Source organism: Bos taurus, chromosome 29 (assembly GCF_002263795.3).
Source record: "Bos taurus isolate L1 Dominette 01449 registration number 42190680 breed Hereford chromosome 29, ARS-UCD2.0, whole genome shotgun sequence".
In the NCBI taxonomy this organism is placed as follows: Eukaryota; Metazoa; Chordata; class Mammalia; order Artiodactyla; family Bovidae; genus Bos; species Bos taurus.
This window is the reverse complement of record NC_037356.1, coordinates 50,415,882-50,433,462: the sequence shown is the minus strand read 5'-3', so window position 1 is coordinate 50,433,462 and position 17,581 is coordinate 50,415,882. Positions and strand designations below refer to the sequence as shown.

Genomic DNA, 17,581 nt, shown 5'->3' with positions numbered 1-17,581 from the left:
TTGTGTCCTGGGAGGCCGTGGTGGCTGTGACGGCAGCCCTGGCCGAGCAGGGGACCCCTGCCCACCTGTCTCTCCCGTCTGTGCAGCGAGCCGAACCTGCTGGTCCGGGCCTGTAACCAGCTGGGCCAGTTCCTGCAGCACCGGGAGACCAACCTGCGCTACCTGGCCCTGGAGAGCATGTGCACGCTGGCCAGCTCCGAGTTCTCCCACGAGGCCGTGAAGACGCACATCGAGACGGTCATCAACGCCCTGAAGGCAAGCGCACTGTCCCGTGTCTCAGGCTGGGTGGGAGCTACTCGTGGGTTCCGGGGTCCTACATGCTCGGCCCCGGGGCGGTCTGCTCGGGTGCGTGGGTCCCTGGGTGGTTCTGCGCTTTGCCCTGAGAGGCTGTGCCCACGGGCAGCTCCCAGGGGTCTGGCACGTGGGCAGACCTGCAATAAAAGTTGAGGTCGGTTCAAACCAAAAAAAGAAAGACAAGCTGAGGTCAGTGAAACTGTTCTTTTCGTGTAAGGATAAGATATTTTGTCCATGTCTGCAAAAAACTCACTCTTGGCAAAAGAATATTTGCTTTCCCAGGGAATTCAAATTCCAGAGCAGGATCTTCTGCTTCAGGAGGGTTTCCTCAGGGTCAGACACAACTGGTCGTGCACGTTAGGAAACCAGAGGCAGGCGGGGGAGCTCGCGGCTGCCGCCCGGGTCCTACGCTGGAGCTGGGAACAGGTCTCACCCTGTTCCTTGGGGTTTACGTGGACTTACTGGGCATTTTTGGTGTGAGTTTTGAACGTGAGGGCTTCCAAAGGTTGGGAATTTGCTTTCTGGCATTTTGAATTCTGCCTGGGTGGTTGTGGCGTCTCTTGCAGTCGCTGCCTGGATCAGAAAGCCGCCTGTGTGGGCCGTGGCGGCTCTTGGCAGCGCCTCTCCCGCTGTCCAGTGCTGTGGAGCGGCTGCGCCCTCGCTTCTCAGGGTCTGGGGTGGGGCCAGGAGTCGGCACGGTGACGGGCTCCCAGGTGATGCAGAAGGGGCCAGTCTGTGACCACACAGTGGGTGGCCTTTGACCCGCCCCCGCCCCCCCATCCCGGGACAGAGCATGAGCCGGCCTGTCAGAGCAGGAGCCAGGGCAGTGGTTAGTGCGTGGGGTTAGGGCTCCACAGGACACTGGACTTGGATGGTGAGGGGGCGAGCTCCGAGGGGGCACTGGGACGGAGGGAGCCCCCCATGCCCGCCCAGCACCCCTCACGCTGCTGCTCCTGTGCTCACCCCCAGACGGAGCGGGATGTGAGTGTGCGGCAACGGGCCGTGGACCTCCTCTACGCCATGTGCGACCGCAGCAACGCCCAGCAGATCGTGGCTGAGATGCTGAGCTACCTGGAGACAGCGGATTACTCCATCCGAGAAGAGATTGTGAGTCTTGGGGCCTCTGTCATCAGGGCCTCTGTGGTTGCATCTGAGCTGAAGCGCTTCTTCATGGGGTCTGCTACGGGCTGGATGAGAGTGCTGTGCTTTGTTCAGCTTTTTTATCAGCGTTTTGAGTAGAGCTCCAGTTTTTTGGAGTCACTCTGCAGAGGCCCTGATCCTAACTTTGCACCTGCCCTGCAGAGGCTCCGGAGGCAGGGAGCTCAGCACCAAGGGAGCAGGTTGGGGCATGCAGGCACTCGGGCCAGTGTGGCGGTGAGGGGCCTCCAGTGTCCAGCTTTAGGGGCAGCTCTGGGCTTGGAGGACTTGACGCCGAGGGCATTGACAGGGCAGGTGCTCCAGGATGGCCTCTGGGCTCGTTATGGAGGGTCGATGTGGAGGCCAGAGAAGGCTCACAGCAGGTGGACAGGGCTCTGGGGCGTGGTCGGGAGGTCAGGCCGGGGCAAGGTGGGCGTGAGGGCCGCCCTGCCAGAGGGCCGGGCTCTGGGTGCACTGTCCATGCTGCCCAGGGTGGCTCCGTGCAAGCGGAGGCTGTGCCTGCGTAGGCGAGGGGCCTGCTTCCCACAGCCCGGAGCAGGCACCCCCGGGCAGCAGAGCATAGGGAGCAAGTGAGAAGGACTGGTTGGAGCAGGAGGCCAGCGAGCGCGGTGCGTCCTGGGCAGCTGAGTGCGGAGGGGTGGGCGGGGTCCACTGTGCCTCTTGCAGAATCCATCTCACTGGTTCACTTGTTCTGCTTGGCGTGTCCTTCCGCGTCTGTCCTGGAACCTTAAACTTTCAAGATTCCTTTGAGCAGCTGGGGGCGCTCTGGTGCGGGTTCAGACCCTCCTGAGTCCCTTCCTGGGCGGCTGTGCCCTGCAGGTGCTGAAGGTGGCCATTCTGGCAGAGAAGTACGCCGTGGACTACACGTGGTATGTGGACACCATCCTGAACCTGATCCGCATTGCCGGCGACTACGTGAGTGAAGAGGTGTGGTACCGCGTCATACAGATCGTCATCAACCGGGACGACGTGCAGGGTTACGCCGCCAAGACGGTGTTCGAGGTGTGCCAGCCCTCCCTGCTTCCCTGCCAGCTCTGGGCCCGCGTCCACCTCCACACGTGTCTCAGTGCTGTGTCTCCCTGATTCCCACACGGCTGCCCCGGGTGAGGTGCTCTCGGTCGGCCAGAGGCTGCCTGGGCAAGCTGCCCAGGGCAGGGGGCTCCCACTGGCCTCCATGTGCCCCCGCCCCTGTCCAGGGTCTGAACCATAATTTTTGGGAGCGGCTCTTGTTGAAGGGGTGGGATTGACCGTGGACCTGTCCCCGGGGCTCCCCTGCTGCTGACCCCTCTGCTGAAGTGGCCAGGAGTGGGGGATGGGGTGGGCAGTGTGGTTGGAAGCGGGACAGATGGCTCAGGAGGTTCTGGTGACTGAGGCCATGTGCAGCGCCGGCTCCCTGGGAAGGCCCCTGGGCCGCACTCATGGGTCCTCACGCAGCTCAGCCGCTTTCTCTGGAGGCTGAGCCCATGCCGCCTCTACCTGTGCGTGAGCTCTGGGCACTGGGTTCAGGGCGTGCTCCTCCACAGGCTCTGCAGGCCCCGGCCTGCCACGAGAACCTGGTCAAAGTTGGTGGCTACATCCTCGGGGAGTTCGGGAACTTGATAGCAGGAGACCCAAGGTCCAGGTGAGTCGCCCGGGGGCCAGAGCCCTGTGTCCAGGTGCTGGTCCTGTGCCCCGAGCTCTCACCTGAGGCCTGATTGAGGCCAGCTGACGTCTTGAAGTCCTGGACAGCCCAGAGTGAGGGCACGTCCGTTCAGGACAACTGTGCAGAATGCGGGGATTCTGGGAGAAAGGAGGTGTGGCTAGTGGCCGACGCTGTTTCGGAGGAGCCTGTACTTGGCCTGGAGCTGGAAACGTGCAGGTCCTGGCGAGGGTGGGGCTCCTCATCGCTCCCTGCTCACCCATCCCCGGGGCTCAGGCAGGGCGGGCGCGGTGCAGCGTGAGACGAGAGGTAACGCTGCCCCGTGTGTCCCCTCCACCCCGCAGCCCCCTGACCCAGTTCCACCTTCTGCACTCCAAGTTCCACCTGTGCAGCGTGCCCACCAGGGCGCTTCTCTTGTCCACCTACATCAAGTTCGTGAACCTCTTCCCGGAGGTGAAGGGCACCATCCAGGACGTGCTGCGCAGTGACAGCCAGCTGAAGAATGCCGACGTGGAGCTGCAGCAGCGTGCGGTCGAGTACCTGCGGCTCAGCACCGTCGCCAGCACCGATATCCTGGTGCGACCCCCCCATCCCCCCCTTCCCATCCCCCCTGTCATCCCCATCCCCCCCGTCATCCCCATCACCCCCTGTCATCCCCATCCCCACATCCCCCCATCCCCGGGCTGCCCTGTCCCCCTGTCCCCCCATCCCCACCCCACCCCCCATCATCCCCCATCCCCCCGTCCCCCCCATTCCCCCTCACTCCTGGGCTGCCTGGTCCCCGCCATCCCCCCGTCCTCCCCCATCCCCCCCATCCCCCCTGTCCCCGCCATTCCCCCAATTCCACCCCATCCCTGGGCCACCTGGTCCCTGCCGTCCCCGCCCCGTTCCCCCCTGTCGTCCCTGCCCCGTTCCCCCCGTCCCGCCGTCCCCCCGCCCCCATCCCTGGGCTGCCCTGGGTAGGGGCTGGAGGCCGTGGGGCTTTGTGCCCTGCTGACCTGGGCTCCTTTCCCACCAGGCAACTGTCCTGGAGGAGATGCCCCCCTTTCCAGAGCGCGAGTCCTCCATCCTGGCCAAGCTCAAGAAGAAGAAGGGTCCAAGCACCGTGACCGACCTGGAGGAGGCCAAGCGGGAGAGAAGCGCCGATGTCAACGGGGGCCCCGAGCCCGCCCTGGCCAGCACCAGCGCCGTGGTGGGTCCTCCCGAGGGCCCCGCCTGCACAAGCTTTGGGGCGCCTGGTGCCCGAGGTTCAGGACCCGGGATGGTGTCCTGGGTGGGCTGACCCAGACGCAGTGTCTGTCGTTAGACTGTCAGACGGTCATCTGGGGTCCACGGTCAGTTCCTACGTCTCCTCTTGGCTTTGGATTTGGAAAATGTGGTCATTTTTGGGTGACGGCTGCATGGGGACCTCTCCTGCCAGCCCGGGCTGGTATCCAGGGCCTCCACCTCCTGGGGTCCAGTAGTGAGCGGGTTAGAGCGAGCTCCCTGTTCATACAAGTGCCCTGAGAACGTGCCCTCTGATGTCTGTTGAGGAAGGCGCCGTTTTCAGAGCTGTGTTTCCTCTCTTGTCCCCGTTGGGGGGGCTCCCAGCCACCGCGGGCTTTGTGGCTGCCGCGTCGGGAGGCAGCCTGGAGAGCAGGCCCCACCCTGGATGCTGGTCCGGCGATGTGGCCAGCTGCTCACACTGTCCGGCGGCCCCAGTGAGGATGCGCCCGGGGTAGAGGTGCCGCGTGCTCGTGCATGGGCAGCCTGGGGCCAGGGTGGTTTGTTTATGTATGGCGCCGGGATGCTTGTGTGTGAGCCCTGGCGCTCTACGTGTGGGGGCACTCACCTGACCCCGGGCCCACTGTGAAGCCTGTGCTCACGCCTGGCCCTGGGCTTGGGGCCCGTCACAGTCAGGACCTCCCACCCCAGACCTGGCGCCGGCTCTGCAGAGGTGCCCAGGGTGGTCCTGGGGACGGAGTTCTTGTGTGTCCCCAGGGCTCAGGTGGTCTGATGGGGGCAGGGGAGGTGAGGCAGGAGGGCAGAGAAGGGCCGGGGTCCCTCCTGCGTGGGATTCTCGTCCCAGGGCTTCTGCCTCCAAACTCAGAGGGGAGGCCCCACCTTGAAGTGGCGCTGAGATATCTGGGTTTTATTGGGGAACCTGTTATGCCTTTCACTTCTGTGTAGCATCAGCTGGAATCCCTTTTGCTTAGGGTTGCACGTCCCCCCTGGAGGTGGTTTTGTTTGGGACTGTCCGGGGGGCTCGGCTCCTGTGGCTCCGGGATGCTTGTCTGTGCATCTGTGGAGGTGTCTGCAGGCTGCCTGTCCCCTGGGCTTTGGGCTGGCAGGGGAGCCCAGAGCTGCCCCGCCATGGTCTGCAGCACTTTGAGCAGCTGTAACCTGTGCAGACTGTGCACCAGGCCAGCTCCTTGGGGAGGGTCTCCCCGCGTCCTCAGAAGAGGGCCAGGTCACCGGTGTAGGGAGTGACTCCAGTGTTGCCAGGTGGAGGCCCTGCAAGGGGTCTGGGGAGGGAGCTGGCATCCTGGGGGATCTCCTCAAGGAACCACCTAGCTTTTGTGTGTTCACATTTGACTTAGTGGGACAAAAGGGCTTTTCTACCTTAGAAAGCATTTGAACTGCTCTTCAGGAACCAGCGGTAGACGTCTTGCAGCAGGTGGTGGGGTCAACAGGGGTTCAGGGCCCCCGGGAGCAGCCCCTGAGCTGGTGGGCAGGCTCCCAGCAACCACAGCAACCTGGCTGGTGGGCGGGGATGCCTGTGACTTGTCCCCCAGACTCCCCAGCCGCACCGAAGCTTCTGCTGATCCTTCCCCACCGGTCCTCTGGGCCCTCCCTTCTCCTGGGGATTCCAGCCTGGCCTGTTCTGCATCTGACGCCACCCTGCCCACCAGCCCGCTTCCTACTGTGGCTGGGCCTTCGCGAGCTGCCGCCCGTGAGTCCTCAGGCCTCCCAGACCCACGGCCTCTCTGCACACGTGTGTTCTGTGACACTTCCTTGTCTTCGTGTGGAATCCATACATGAGATCATCTGCCTACACATGTAGTTGTCTAAGAAGTGCAGTGCAGTGTTCCAGATGTTAAAAGGGAGATAAGTAGTAACTTGTGCTGAGGTCGTGGTTTCATCCAGGATGTCACCTAGAGCTGGACATCCTGGGGTGTGAAGTCAAGAGGGCTTTAGGAAGCGTTTCTGTGAACAAAGCTAGTGGAGGTCATGAAATTCCAGCTAAGCTGTTTTGAATCCTGAAAGATGATGCTGTTAATGTGCTGTACTCAGTATGCCAGCAAGTTTGGAAAATTCAGCAGTGGCCACAGGACTGGAAAAGATGAGTTTTTATTCCAGTCCCTAAGAAGTTCTATGCCAAAGAATGTTCAAACTGCCTCACAATTGTCATTTCACATGCTAGCAAGATAATGCTCAAAATCCTTCAAGCTTGGTTTCAGCAGAATGTGAACCGAGAACTTTGAGATATAGACACTGGATTTAGAAAAGGCAGAGGAACCAGAGATGAAATTGCCAACATTTGATCATGGAGAAAGCAAGGGAATTCCAGAGAAACATCTGCTGCTGCATCATTGACTACACTACAGCTTTTGTGTGGATCACAACAAACCGGAAAACCTCTTAAGGAGGTGGGACTACCAGACCACCTTCCCTGTCTTCTGAGAAATCTGTATACAGGTCAAGAAGCAATAGTTAGAACTGGACATGGAACAACGAAGTGGTTCCCAATTGGGAAAGGCTGTATATTGTCACCTTGCTAATTTAACTTCTATGCAGAGTACATCATGTGAAATGCTGGGCTGGTTGAATCACAAACTAGAATCAAGATTGCTTGGAGAAATATCAACAACCTCAGATAAGCAGATGATATCACTCTAATGGCACAAAGTGAAGAGGAAGTAAAGAGTGAGCCTCTCGATGAGGGTTAAAGAGGAGAGTGGAAAATGCTGGCTTAAAGCTCAACATTCAAAAACTAGGTGCCATCTCGTCCCATCCTGTGTGTGTGCTGAGTTGCTTCAGTTGTGTCCAACTCTGTGACCCTTTGGACTATTGCCTGTCAAGTTCCTCTGTCGATGGGATTCTCTGGTCCCATCACTTCTTGGCAAGTAGAAGGGGAAAAAGTGGAAGCACTGACAGATTTTATTTTCTTGGGCTCTCAAATCACTGCGGATGGTGACTGCAGCCATGAAATTAAGACACTTGTTCCTTGGAAGAAAAGCTGTGACAAACCTGGACAGTATAGTAAAAAACAGAGACGTTAGCTTGCCAACAAAGTTCTGTACAGTCAAGGTTACGGTTCTTCCAGTAGTCATGTACAGATGTGAGAGTTGGACCATAAAGATAGAAGGCTGAGCTTCGAAGAATTGATGCTTTTGAACTGTGATGCTGGAGAAGACTGTTGAGAATCCCTTGGACTGCAAGGAGATCAAACCAATCAATCCTAAAGGAAGTCAGTCCTGAATATTCATTGGAAGGACTGATGCTGACATGGAAGCTCTAATACTTTTTGGCCACCTGATGTGAAGAATTCATTCATTTGAAAAGACCCTGATGCTGGGAAAGATTGAAGGCAGGAGGAGAAGGGGATGACAGGATGAGATGGTTGGATGGGATCACTGACTCAATGGACATGAGTCTGAGTAAACTCTGGGAGTTGGTGATGGACAGGGAGGCCTGATATGTTGCAGCCCGTGCGGTCTTACAGAGTCGGTAACTACTGAGTGACTGAACACCTGCGAATGGTCCCCACGTGTAAGTCCTCAGTATAACCTGAGGGCAGACGGGCTGTTGCCTGGGTTGGGTGCGTCCGCGTGCTGGAGAGAGGAGGGGTGGCTCTTAAACATGAGTGCTCCAGAACCAGCGTGGTGCTCACTGCAGGCACGCAGTGACTCCAGGAGGGACTCGGGAGTTGTAAGTGGACGCTGGCCCGCAGGAGGGTCCAAATGAGTTCTCACAGGCCGGGTTCTTGCTTCAACATGATCCTCAGGATCATAAGAACCCTGCGGGCTTCTGGAACTTGTGTGCCCGGGCAGGGGCAGTGCCACCCCTGTGCAGCGGGCAAGGGGACCCGTGAGTGACTGATGAGCTGCACGCTGCGTCTCCTGTGGTCTGAGAGGGGCGTTGGAAGGACTTTGTTCTTTGTCTTCTGCCTCGTGTCAAAACGTAAAAAGCCAAAACAACAAAGCAGTTAAAAAGAAATCTATTCTGCAGAACTTTTATCTACTTTTTCTGTGTAACACAGTAGGACTTAGAGACATTTGAGGGTGCATGCTAATGTGGTTCCTGCTTAGTCATTTCACCTCTTAAGACTCTCTTAGATGCTTGACAGTAACGTGCAGAGCTGTGTTCCTAAAACCAGACGTTGCTTTTTGGCGCTGTGGGTGGTGAGGGCACAGGCACTTGCACTGCGTGAAGTCGTGCCCGGCAGCTTCTGCACTGACCTCTTTCCCTGTTTTCCAGTCCACGCCGTCTCCATCGGCAGACCTCCTGGGTCTGGGGGCTGCACCCCCTGTCCCCGCAGGCCCCCCGCCCTCTTCCGGCGGGCTGCTCGTGGATGTCTTCTCAGACTCGCCCTCCGCGGCTGCGCCCCTGGCTCCCGGCTCCGAGGACAACTTTGCCAGGTAGTCTGCCTCCCGTCCCGAGGGGGCCTCCCTCTCTCCTGAGTGTGTCCCAGCCAGGCGGCAGGCGGCAGCCAGCGTCCATCCCTGCAGCCCCTCACCCTGCTGGGCCTGTGCCCTGGACTCCCTGTCTCCAGTTACTGAGGAAGCTGGGACTCCAGGTGGGCGAGGGAGCGGGCCGCCCCAGGGCTCTTGCTGTAGCTCACCCCATCCTCTGCACTGTGCTCCTGGTCCTCCAGTTATGCCCACGGCTGCCCTCCAGGGGCCCAGCTGGTGTTTAAGAAGCGCTCTTCAGTTGCATAGTCACTGCTTTGTCTCGTGGGATCTGTGCCAACAGACCCCACAGGCCCTTCCTGCGCCGCCTCTGTCCGCTCTCCACTCGTCACCTGTGTGACCGGTGTCCCACATCGGTGTCCCTGCTGTGGGCTGGCGGAGTGCTGCATGGGCTTGCCTTCGCTGGGTTCCCTGAGGCCTCCCTCCCTCCCTGCCTCCAGTGCTTGGTGGGTCCTGTCTCTTCTCGGCTTGCTCTTTGTGCCTCTGTCTCTTGAATCTTACGTTTGGATGAAAGGTGGGCACCCCCCACCAAGAGCAGAGCAGCTGCCCGGCCTCGGTCCTGGGCTGTGGCGGCGGCTGTGGTCTGCAGCCTCCACCCTCTGCCCGCCCCGCACGCCGCCTGCTTCCTATGTTGCGGGAGTGACTGGGCGGGCAGCTGTGCAGGGCTCCTCCTCGTCTGGCTGTGGCTGAAAACACTTTTTTTTTAGATTGAGATGTAGTTGGTTGGTTTACAGCGTCATGTCAGTGACTCACAGCTTCTGTAGACTCCAGAACACCGGCTGTCTAACCCAAGCGCGGGGCGCGTCCGGATCGCTTCCTGTGCGCCCCTGTCTGCACCTCCCCACCCCCACGCCGGCTTCCCTCCCCCTTTCTTCTCCCCTCTGGTAACCGCTGGTGTCTCCTCTGTCTGTGAGTCTGCTTCTGTTGGTTACATTCGTTTAGTTCTTCGGTTCCACGTGTGAATGGTGACACACAGTCTCTGTCGCTCTGGTTCATTTCTCTTCCCATAATGCCCTCCGGCCCACCCATGTTGTCACACGTGACAGTTTCATTCTTTTCCGTGGCTGAGTAGTACTGTGTCACGTATGTGTGTGCGTGCGTGTGTGTGTACGTGTGTATACACACACACACCCCACGTCGGTATCCACTCACCCACTGACGGACCCTTGGGTGGCTTCCGTATCTTGCTGTTGTGACCTGTGCTGTGCTGACTGTGGGGCACGTGGACGGGCGTTCACCCTGGACTGGGATTGCTGAGCCATGTGGTCGTCCTGGGTGGGGAAGACCCCCTGAAGAAGGGAATGGCAGCCCACTCCACTGTTCTTGCCTGGAGAATCCCATGGACAGAGGAGCCTGGCGGGCTACAGCCCATGGGGTCACAGAGTTGGGCACGACTCTGCGACTGGCCCTTCCCCTTTCACGGCAGCCCTAGCGTTGTTCTCTGAGGACTCGGTGCCGTGCCCGCGTCTGCAGCAGCTCTCACCCGCCAGCAGCGTGCGCGGGCCCTCCCCCGCCGTGTGCTCACTGACACGTGTCTCTGTCCGTGGTGACGGCTGTTCTGACCTGTGTGAGGTGACACCTCATTGTTCTGGTCCCCATCTCCCTGATGGTTAGTGATGTTGACCATCTTTTCACCTGCCTGTGGCCGTCTGTATGTCTTCTTTGGAAAAGTGTCGGTTCAGGTCCTCTGCCCTTTTTTTAATTGGGTGGCTTGGTTGCTGTGATTTGAGCTGCATGAGCTGTCTGTATGGTTGGAGCTTAACCCTGCGCTGGTTCTGCCGTTTGCAGATGTTTTCTCCCGTTCAGTGGGTTTTGCTGATGGTTCTCTACTGTGTGAAAGCTTTTAATTAGATCCCATTGTTTTTGCATTTGTTTCTTTTGCCCCAAGCTGATCCAGGGAAATACCTCCTGTGATTTATGTGAAAGAGCGCTCTGCCCATATTCTCTCCTAGGAGTTCAGTGGTCTCAGGTCTCACGTTCAGGTCTTTCACCTGCTTCGAGTTCATTTTGCGTGTGGTGTGAGAAGGTGTTCTGGTTTCGTTGTCTTCCACGGAGCTTTGCCAGCACCAGGGGCCAGGGGAGCAGGGGAGGGCCGGGCGGTGCGGGGGTGTGTGGGGGTGCCTGTGTCAGTGGGGAGCCGCGGGCAGGTGAGCAGCACTGTCACGGAAAGCAGGCTGACCCGCCACTGAGGGCCCCGCTCGACTCACCTCCTGTCTGCGGGGGTGCTTGCAGCAGTGCCCATTGGAATGTCGCCTGCTTTTCTCGTTCTGTCCCAGAGAAGGTTTCCAGCCTTCGTGTTCCTTAAACCCTTTTTCAGAACTTACCTTGGTATTTTCACTGGGTGACTTTGAGTGACTCACACGCTGTCCCTTGTCCCCAGGTTTGTCTGTAAAAATAACGGTGTGTTGTTTGAAAACCAGCTGCTTCAGATCGGACTGAAGTCTGAGTTTCGGCAGAATTTAGGTATGCGTTTTACTTCTTTAATGAAAACGTCTCTTTTAAGGGTCTAGTTTCCAGAATATATAAAGGACTCCAAGTTAAAAACAGGGAAAGAACCAGATGAAAAAATGGGCAAAAGTCTTGAATAGACATTTCTTTGAGGAAGACATTCAGGTGTCCAGAAGCGCTAGACAAGGTGCCTGCATCACTAACAACCTGGGGATGTGGTGAGGCCACACTGAGGTGTGTTCACACCCGCAGCGGCTGCCGTGAGCGCGGAGCCAGCGCCGGCGGCCGGGAGGGACCGGAGCCCTGCGCGCTGTTGGTAGGCCTGTCAGCGGGGCAGCTGTTGCGGAAACAGTGGAGGTTTCTTACAAGATTAAAAGTGGGATCACCGTGTACGTGACCTAGCCTTTCCTCTTCTGGGTGTTTACCCAAAAGATGTGACAAGAAAGCAGGGCTGAGCAGACACTTGCACACCCACATTCACAGCAGCATCATGCACAGTCGCCAGAAGGCGGAGACAGCCCCAGTGCCCACCCGATGAGTGCGTGCACCGAATGTGGGGTAAACCCACCACGGGTGTTACTCAGCCTTACAGGGGAAGGAAACCCTGACACAGGCTGCAGCGTGGATGACCCTTGAGGACGTGATGCTCAGAGAAATAATCCAGGCACAGAAGGACAGATGCTGTCTGACTTCCCCCAGAAAAGGTCCCTGGAGGGGTCTCATCCATAGACACAGGAAGTAGACTGGGGGCCGGGGGCTGAGGCCATGTGGGGAGGGGAGTGAGTGTCCAGTGGGGATGGCGTGTCCATTTGGGAAGATGAACAGATTTCTGGGGATGATGGTGGGGAAGGTAACACAGCCAGGGGAATGTTCTAGTGTCCCAAGCTGTGCGACTGGAAATGGTTAGATGGTAAATTGCAGGGTATGTATATTTTACCACACTTGTTAAAAAAGCTGTTTTTGCTCCCCCCATATCCCCCCCAAAATTACACAGGCTGACTGTTGGGATAGCCCCCTCCCCGTACCCTCCTGGAGCCTGTCCTGGAAGCGAGTGGGGAGTAAGCAGGGAGGAGGCGGTGTGTCTGCCCCGCAGGGACCCCGACTCTTCTCACTGAAACTCAGAACTTCACGTGGAGCTTAGGCGTTAACTCTGGGCTGCCGTGGGGTCAGCCAGGCGCTTGGTGTTCCTTACACCGTGGGGGAACCATGCACACCTGCATGTGCTCTAGGAGGTGTGAGGTCATGTTCCATCCTGGCCTCCACGGGCGCAGACGTTCACGGAGGCCTACGTGACATCTTCTGCTCTGATGGCACAGGGCTCCCCACGCTACGGCCGAGGGCTCGGGGTGCAGTCGGGGTGGGCTGGGGGCTCTGCTCTCCCCCTGCAGCTCAGGGGCTGTGATGCGCCCTGTGAACAAGCTGCTCTGCTTCCTTCCAGGTCGGATGTTCATATTTTATGGTAACAAGACCTCCACACAGTTCCTGAATTTTACTCCGACACTTATCTGTTCGGACGACCTCCAGGCCAATATCCTTGGTCCTGTTGCCCCTCGGGCCACAGGCAGAGTGGGTGGGAGGATGGACTGGGAGGACAGACGCTCTCGGGGCTGGTCCTGCAGCTTCAGGGTCTCTGACTGCTCTCAGGCTGTGTGTCCATAACCCTGAGAACTGCCTGCAGGCGCGCTCCAGCCTCTTGTCCCTAGAGGAGTCCCCAGGCAGAGCCAGGGCTGGGGCACCGGGACCCGCTGCAGTCGCAGACAGCCCTGGCGGACAGCAGGGCTGGGCATGAGCGCCTCCCGTCCGTCAGCCTCGCCATGTAGGGGTCTGTCTGGGAGGATGGACTCCCAGATAGTGAGGGGTGGGCAGCCGAACTTGACCGCCAAGGACACCACCTTCTTTGGAGAAACTGTGTGAAGCAGGAACCTCCTCACCTCAGACCAGATCTATTTTTCAGTGAGTTCAGTTGTGTCTGACTCTCTGCGACCCCGTGGAGTGGAGCACACCAGGCTTCCCTGTCCACCACCAACTCCCAGAGGTTGTTCAAACTCACGTCCATTGAGTTGGTGATGCCATCCAACCATCTCATCTTCTGTTGTGCCCTTCTCCTCCTAAGATCTATTTTTAAGATAAACACCTTTCAAACGTAGACTGTTGATGCTCAGTGTTTGTGGCTAGCCGTTAAAGACAGCATGCAGGTTTTGTCTGCAGGCAGGATGAGTGCTCTGTCCTGCTGAGCCCCTCCTGGCGCCCCTATGGCCGCAGGGCTCAGCTGCATTGCCCTCATTCCCTTGGCATCCTTGACTCCCGCACATCTGAGCCTGCAGACCAAGCCCGTGGACCCAACTGTGGATGGGGGCGCACAGGTGCAGCAGGCGGTCAACATCGAGTGTGTGTCTGACTTCACGGAGGCGCCGGTCCTCAACATCCAGTTCAGGTGGGTGTCAGGCCAGGACAGTGCGTGGCTGTAGCTGTCAGTGCCGTGGCGGGGGCCTGCTGCCCGGAGGCCGGCTGCGCAGGAGTGCCAGTGAGGGTCCTCCCTGGGTGCGTGCTCTGTGTCACACGCCCCACACACAGACTGCCTGTCTTTGTGGCATGTTTGTGTTGTTGCTGTGCTCGTTCCTGCTGTTTTTCAGTGACCAGTAGAGTGAGTGACCAGGCTACGCTGTTGGGTATTTGTAACGTTAAACTTTGGAAAAGCATGCTCTGAAACATGAGCTACGTAGAGACCTGAAGACAGTGTACCGTGTAATATCTAGGGAAATAGATGTGCAGAATTTTGTTTCATTCTGTAGGCACTCTTCTTTAGTCATTTTATGGAAAAAAGGAACGACCCACGCAATTTAAACTGACTTGGACTGCTGGGGAACGAGAAGAGGTGGCAACTGTCCGTGGTCATTGTGACCAATCTGGCAGCGTTGGCTGAGGGTGTGTTTCCCAGTGTCCTTGGCTCTTGATGACTGTGTGCTGGAGATGGACAGTCTTCCTGGGGCCCCGGGCCGCCCTTCTGTGCCCCAGGGGTCTCGCACTCAGGATCTGGTCCTGGCCGAGTCTCGGGTTTTCTGCGCATTTGTGGACTCCTCCCAGGGGACCTCTGTGTTGCTCACAGGTACGGGGGAACCTTTCAGAATGTGTCTGTGAAGCTGCCTATCACACTCAACAAGTTTTTCCAGCCCACGGAAATGGCTTCTCAGGATTTCTTCCAGCGCTGGAAGCAGCTGAGCAAGTGAGTGGCAGCTTGTCCGTAGGTGGGCAGGTGGGCGGGGCCCAGGCTGCAGCCCGCTGACAGGACGGCTGCTCTGTCCCCACAGCCCCCAGCAGGAGGTGCAGAGCATCTTCAAGGCCAAGCACCCGATGGACACAGAGGTCACCAAGGCCAAGGTACCCGTGTGGCGATGGGCGTTCCTAGGTCGGGGCGTGGCCTGGCCCTCTCAGGAGGCTGGTGTGTGCTCCTCTTGGAGGACGCTCCCCTCTGCTGGCGCTGGTGCCATGGGCTCCTGTTTCTCCCCTTTCTTCCCAGATTATCGGCTTTGGCTCTGCGCTCCTGGAGGAAGTCGACCCTAATCCTGCGAACTTTGTGGGCGCCGGCATCATACACACCAGGACCGCCCAGATTGGGTGCCTGCTGCGTCTGGAGCCCAACCTGCAAGCCCAGGTATAGCCCTGTGACGTCACTGAACACGCTTGAGTGGTGTTTACTGCAGTGGAGTTTATGCACAGGGAGATGGGCGGGTCCCGGGCTGGTCGTCTGGTGCGCTGCACAGCAGCGCACACCTGTGTCACCACCACCGCCGCCCACTGGCGCACGAGACACCCCATTGCTCCACGAAGTTCCTGGGCACCTCGTCGGCCCTGGCCTCCCGGGAGGCTGCGCTCTGCGGCGTGGGGCCCCCGCTTCGGCAGGCGCTTGTTGCTGCCGTGTCCGTGGGGGCCCTGTGGAACGTGTGTCTCCCTGTGGGGAGGGCACTGTTGGCTCGCCCAGCACGCCTGTCCGTGGACCTGGGGCTGCTGCAAACACCGGGTGTCCTTTGTGTGCATGTGGCTTCATTTCTCATGGGTGCCACCCGGGTGGGCTGGCAGGCTCATGGCGTCCAGGCACCGTCAGCGTTGCTGCCCCGCCGCAGTGCGGTCCTGATGCCCAGCAGCTGTGCTTGAAGGCTCCAGTTGGCCCCCATGTACACGAGTGCTTGTTATGTCAAGCTTTTATTTTAGCGGGAAGTGCCTTTGATGCTTGAGTCTGTCAAACTGGGTGCCTTCAGGGAAGGGCTGAGCAGGGCCTTTGGGGGCTGCTCGTCAGGGCCTGGCCCCAAGGTGGTCCGCTGCCCGGAGCGCCCCTACCCCACCACTACCTGCTGTGTTCTCTGTTCCAGATGTACCGACTGACACTGCGGACGAGCAGGGAGACTGTCTCTCAGAGGTTGTGTGAATTGCTGTCAGAACAGTTTTAAAGCAGCAAGGGCGGAGCGTCAGGCTCCCGTCTGTGCATCTCTTCTCGTCTCCACCGCTGTCTTTGTTGCTGAGCTGCAGGTCCGTGCCCTGCCCGGCGTTGCAGCCCCCAGCGCCTCCCAGCCCCGCCCCTCGGCCTCGTCCCTCCTGGGGATGGATTCGGAGCCTGTGTGCCCTTGAGGAAGAGGAGGCTCAGCCTGGACCCAGCCAGCCTGCCGAGTCAGGAAGAAGGGCATGGCTCCCGGGATCAACTCTTACAGAAATCAAAGACAGTTCTGTGGTTAAGTCTGCACATTAAAGGGAAATCAGAAGTTCAAATGGAAGTGGAAAGTGTTTTTTGAAATTCTCTCAGGGTGCCGTGTCTCTTATTGGTAGTTCATCTCTGATGCCCTCAGAGGAGAGGCAGTGTTCTGTCTGCAGGACTAGATCTCGGCTGCTTGGATGGGTGATGGGGAGGCTGCCATGGCTGTGGGTGTATTTGCTAGAGGCCTGGGGGCCTGTGGAGGCTGAGTTCTGCATCTACAAGTTAAGACGGGGTTGTGTTCTCAGTGACTGTCAGGGAAAACTTGTCCTGCCTAGACTGAGTGCGGCGTCCCTCCCCAGCACTGTGTTGTTAAAGGGAGGCTTGTAAGGCCCTCCGACTGAGTCCTGGTGTGCACAGGGGGAGGAGGGTCCCTGGTGGCCCTGGAGGGTGTGTTCCTGGCCTCACGCGTCTTTGAATTCATTTGGGTCATGGTCACCACAGCGGCCCAGGGCTGGGTCCCGGTTGTGATTGCAGGGTGTGGCATGGCTTCTAGAGAATATTCTGGAAGGTGAGCCGTCTCTTCCCTGTGCAGTGTCCCTAACCTGTTGGGGTCACGACTGCAGGCTGAGGTGCCACGGACCCTGGCCGGTGGGTGGGAGCAGGGAGGCCTGTGTGCTGGGGGGCGGGCCTGAGGTGGCAACAGCCCCCACGTGCCTGGCTCTCCATGCCTCACCTGCACCCTGAGGTGCCGAGGTGGGGCCTGTGTCGTTCCCTGGGTTTCCAGGGGAGACCAGGCTGCTCACCGCCCCGTGGGGGCCGCCACATGGGTCGGGAACATGGCGGCCCTCTGCCGGGTGCAGGTCCTTGGGGAGGCAACTTCCGGGAGTCACCAAGTGGGTGCTGGGGCCCCACCATACCGCTGATGCCCCACTCAAGGTTTCCACACCTGACACCCTGCACAGTCCTCCATGTGCAGCCATGGGGCCTGAGGCTATGCGTGTGAGGCAGCTGGTGGCGCCACTTGGCACGGCAGGTGGATGGTGTGGCCGTCCTGCTTTTTGTTCAAGCCCCAGTTTGTGGACTGCCCAGCTCTGGGCTGGTTTCCTGTTAGCCGATGCCCTCCCTCCACCCACCATTCTAGCTGAGTGTCCATCTGCAAAGCAAAAGCAGTGCCGGGGTGCTGATGGGAACGTGTGGTCTCTAGAGGGAAGGGTCCCGTGGGGCCATAAGCGCTGATGACACGGGCCATCATCTGGCCCCAATTCCCGGTCACAGGGCAGGAGCCTCGGTGTGCCCAGATGACGTGCCTTTTGCTCTGCACTTGGACTCAGAATGTGGGTTGAGCCTGCAGGACTCACTGTGCGTGTCGGGGGCCCGCCTTCTAGAGGGTGGGGGTCTAGGGGACAAGTGGGCCCAGGAGTTCCTTCCTGGAGACTAAGCCTGCTGAGCTCAGGCAGGGCGACCCCCGCCGCAGGTGGGGTGCAGGGTCCCTTAAGACGAGGGTGTCACGGGAGAGTGGTCCTGAGCTAGGAGCGGGGCAAGGGCCTGCAGGGGAGGGGAGGGGAGGGCCTGGGGCCACAGCAGTGTCCCTGCTGCGCCCAGACTGATGTCGGGCCAGTCCCGGGGACCAGGAGTGGATCTGGGGGCTCTGAACGCGAGGGCATGGGAGCCAGCAGGAGTCCT

The 17,581-nt window shown here is 59.1% G+C and overlaps 1 protein-coding gene across 2 annotated transcripts in view; it reads left to right on the top strand.

The window, feature by feature from the left end:
* AP2A2 (adaptor related protein complex 2 subunit alpha 2) overlaps nucleotides 1–15,972 on the top strand; it is a 67,424-nt gene extending 51,452 nt beyond the window's left edge. The window contains 14 exon segments of one of the 2 annotated variants that reach the window (NM_001075702.1): nucleotides 87–255; nucleotides 1,264–1,401; nucleotides 2,272–2,454; nucleotides 2,976–3,073; nucleotides 3,436–3,667; nucleotides 4,110–4,283; nucleotides 8,552–8,712; nucleotides 11,144–11,226; nucleotides 12,650–12,739; nucleotides 13,522–13,645; nucleotides 14,318–14,434; nucleotides 14,520–14,589; nucleotides 14,729–14,863; nucleotides 15,579–15,972. In NM_001075702.1, the coding sequence (NP_001069170.1) occupies nucleotides 87–255; nucleotides 1,264–1,401; nucleotides 2,272–2,454; nucleotides 2,976–3,073; nucleotides 3,436–3,667; nucleotides 4,110–4,283; nucleotides 8,552–8,712; nucleotides 11,144–11,226; nucleotides 12,650–12,739; nucleotides 13,522–13,645; nucleotides 14,318–14,434; nucleotides 14,520–14,589; nucleotides 14,729–14,863; nucleotides 15,579–15,656 (1,852 nt within the window). In that variant the 3' untranslated portion in view covers nucleotides 15,657–15,972. 2 annotated transcript variants of the gene reach the window in all.
* Nucleotides 15,973–17,581: the final 1,609 nt, after the last annotated feature.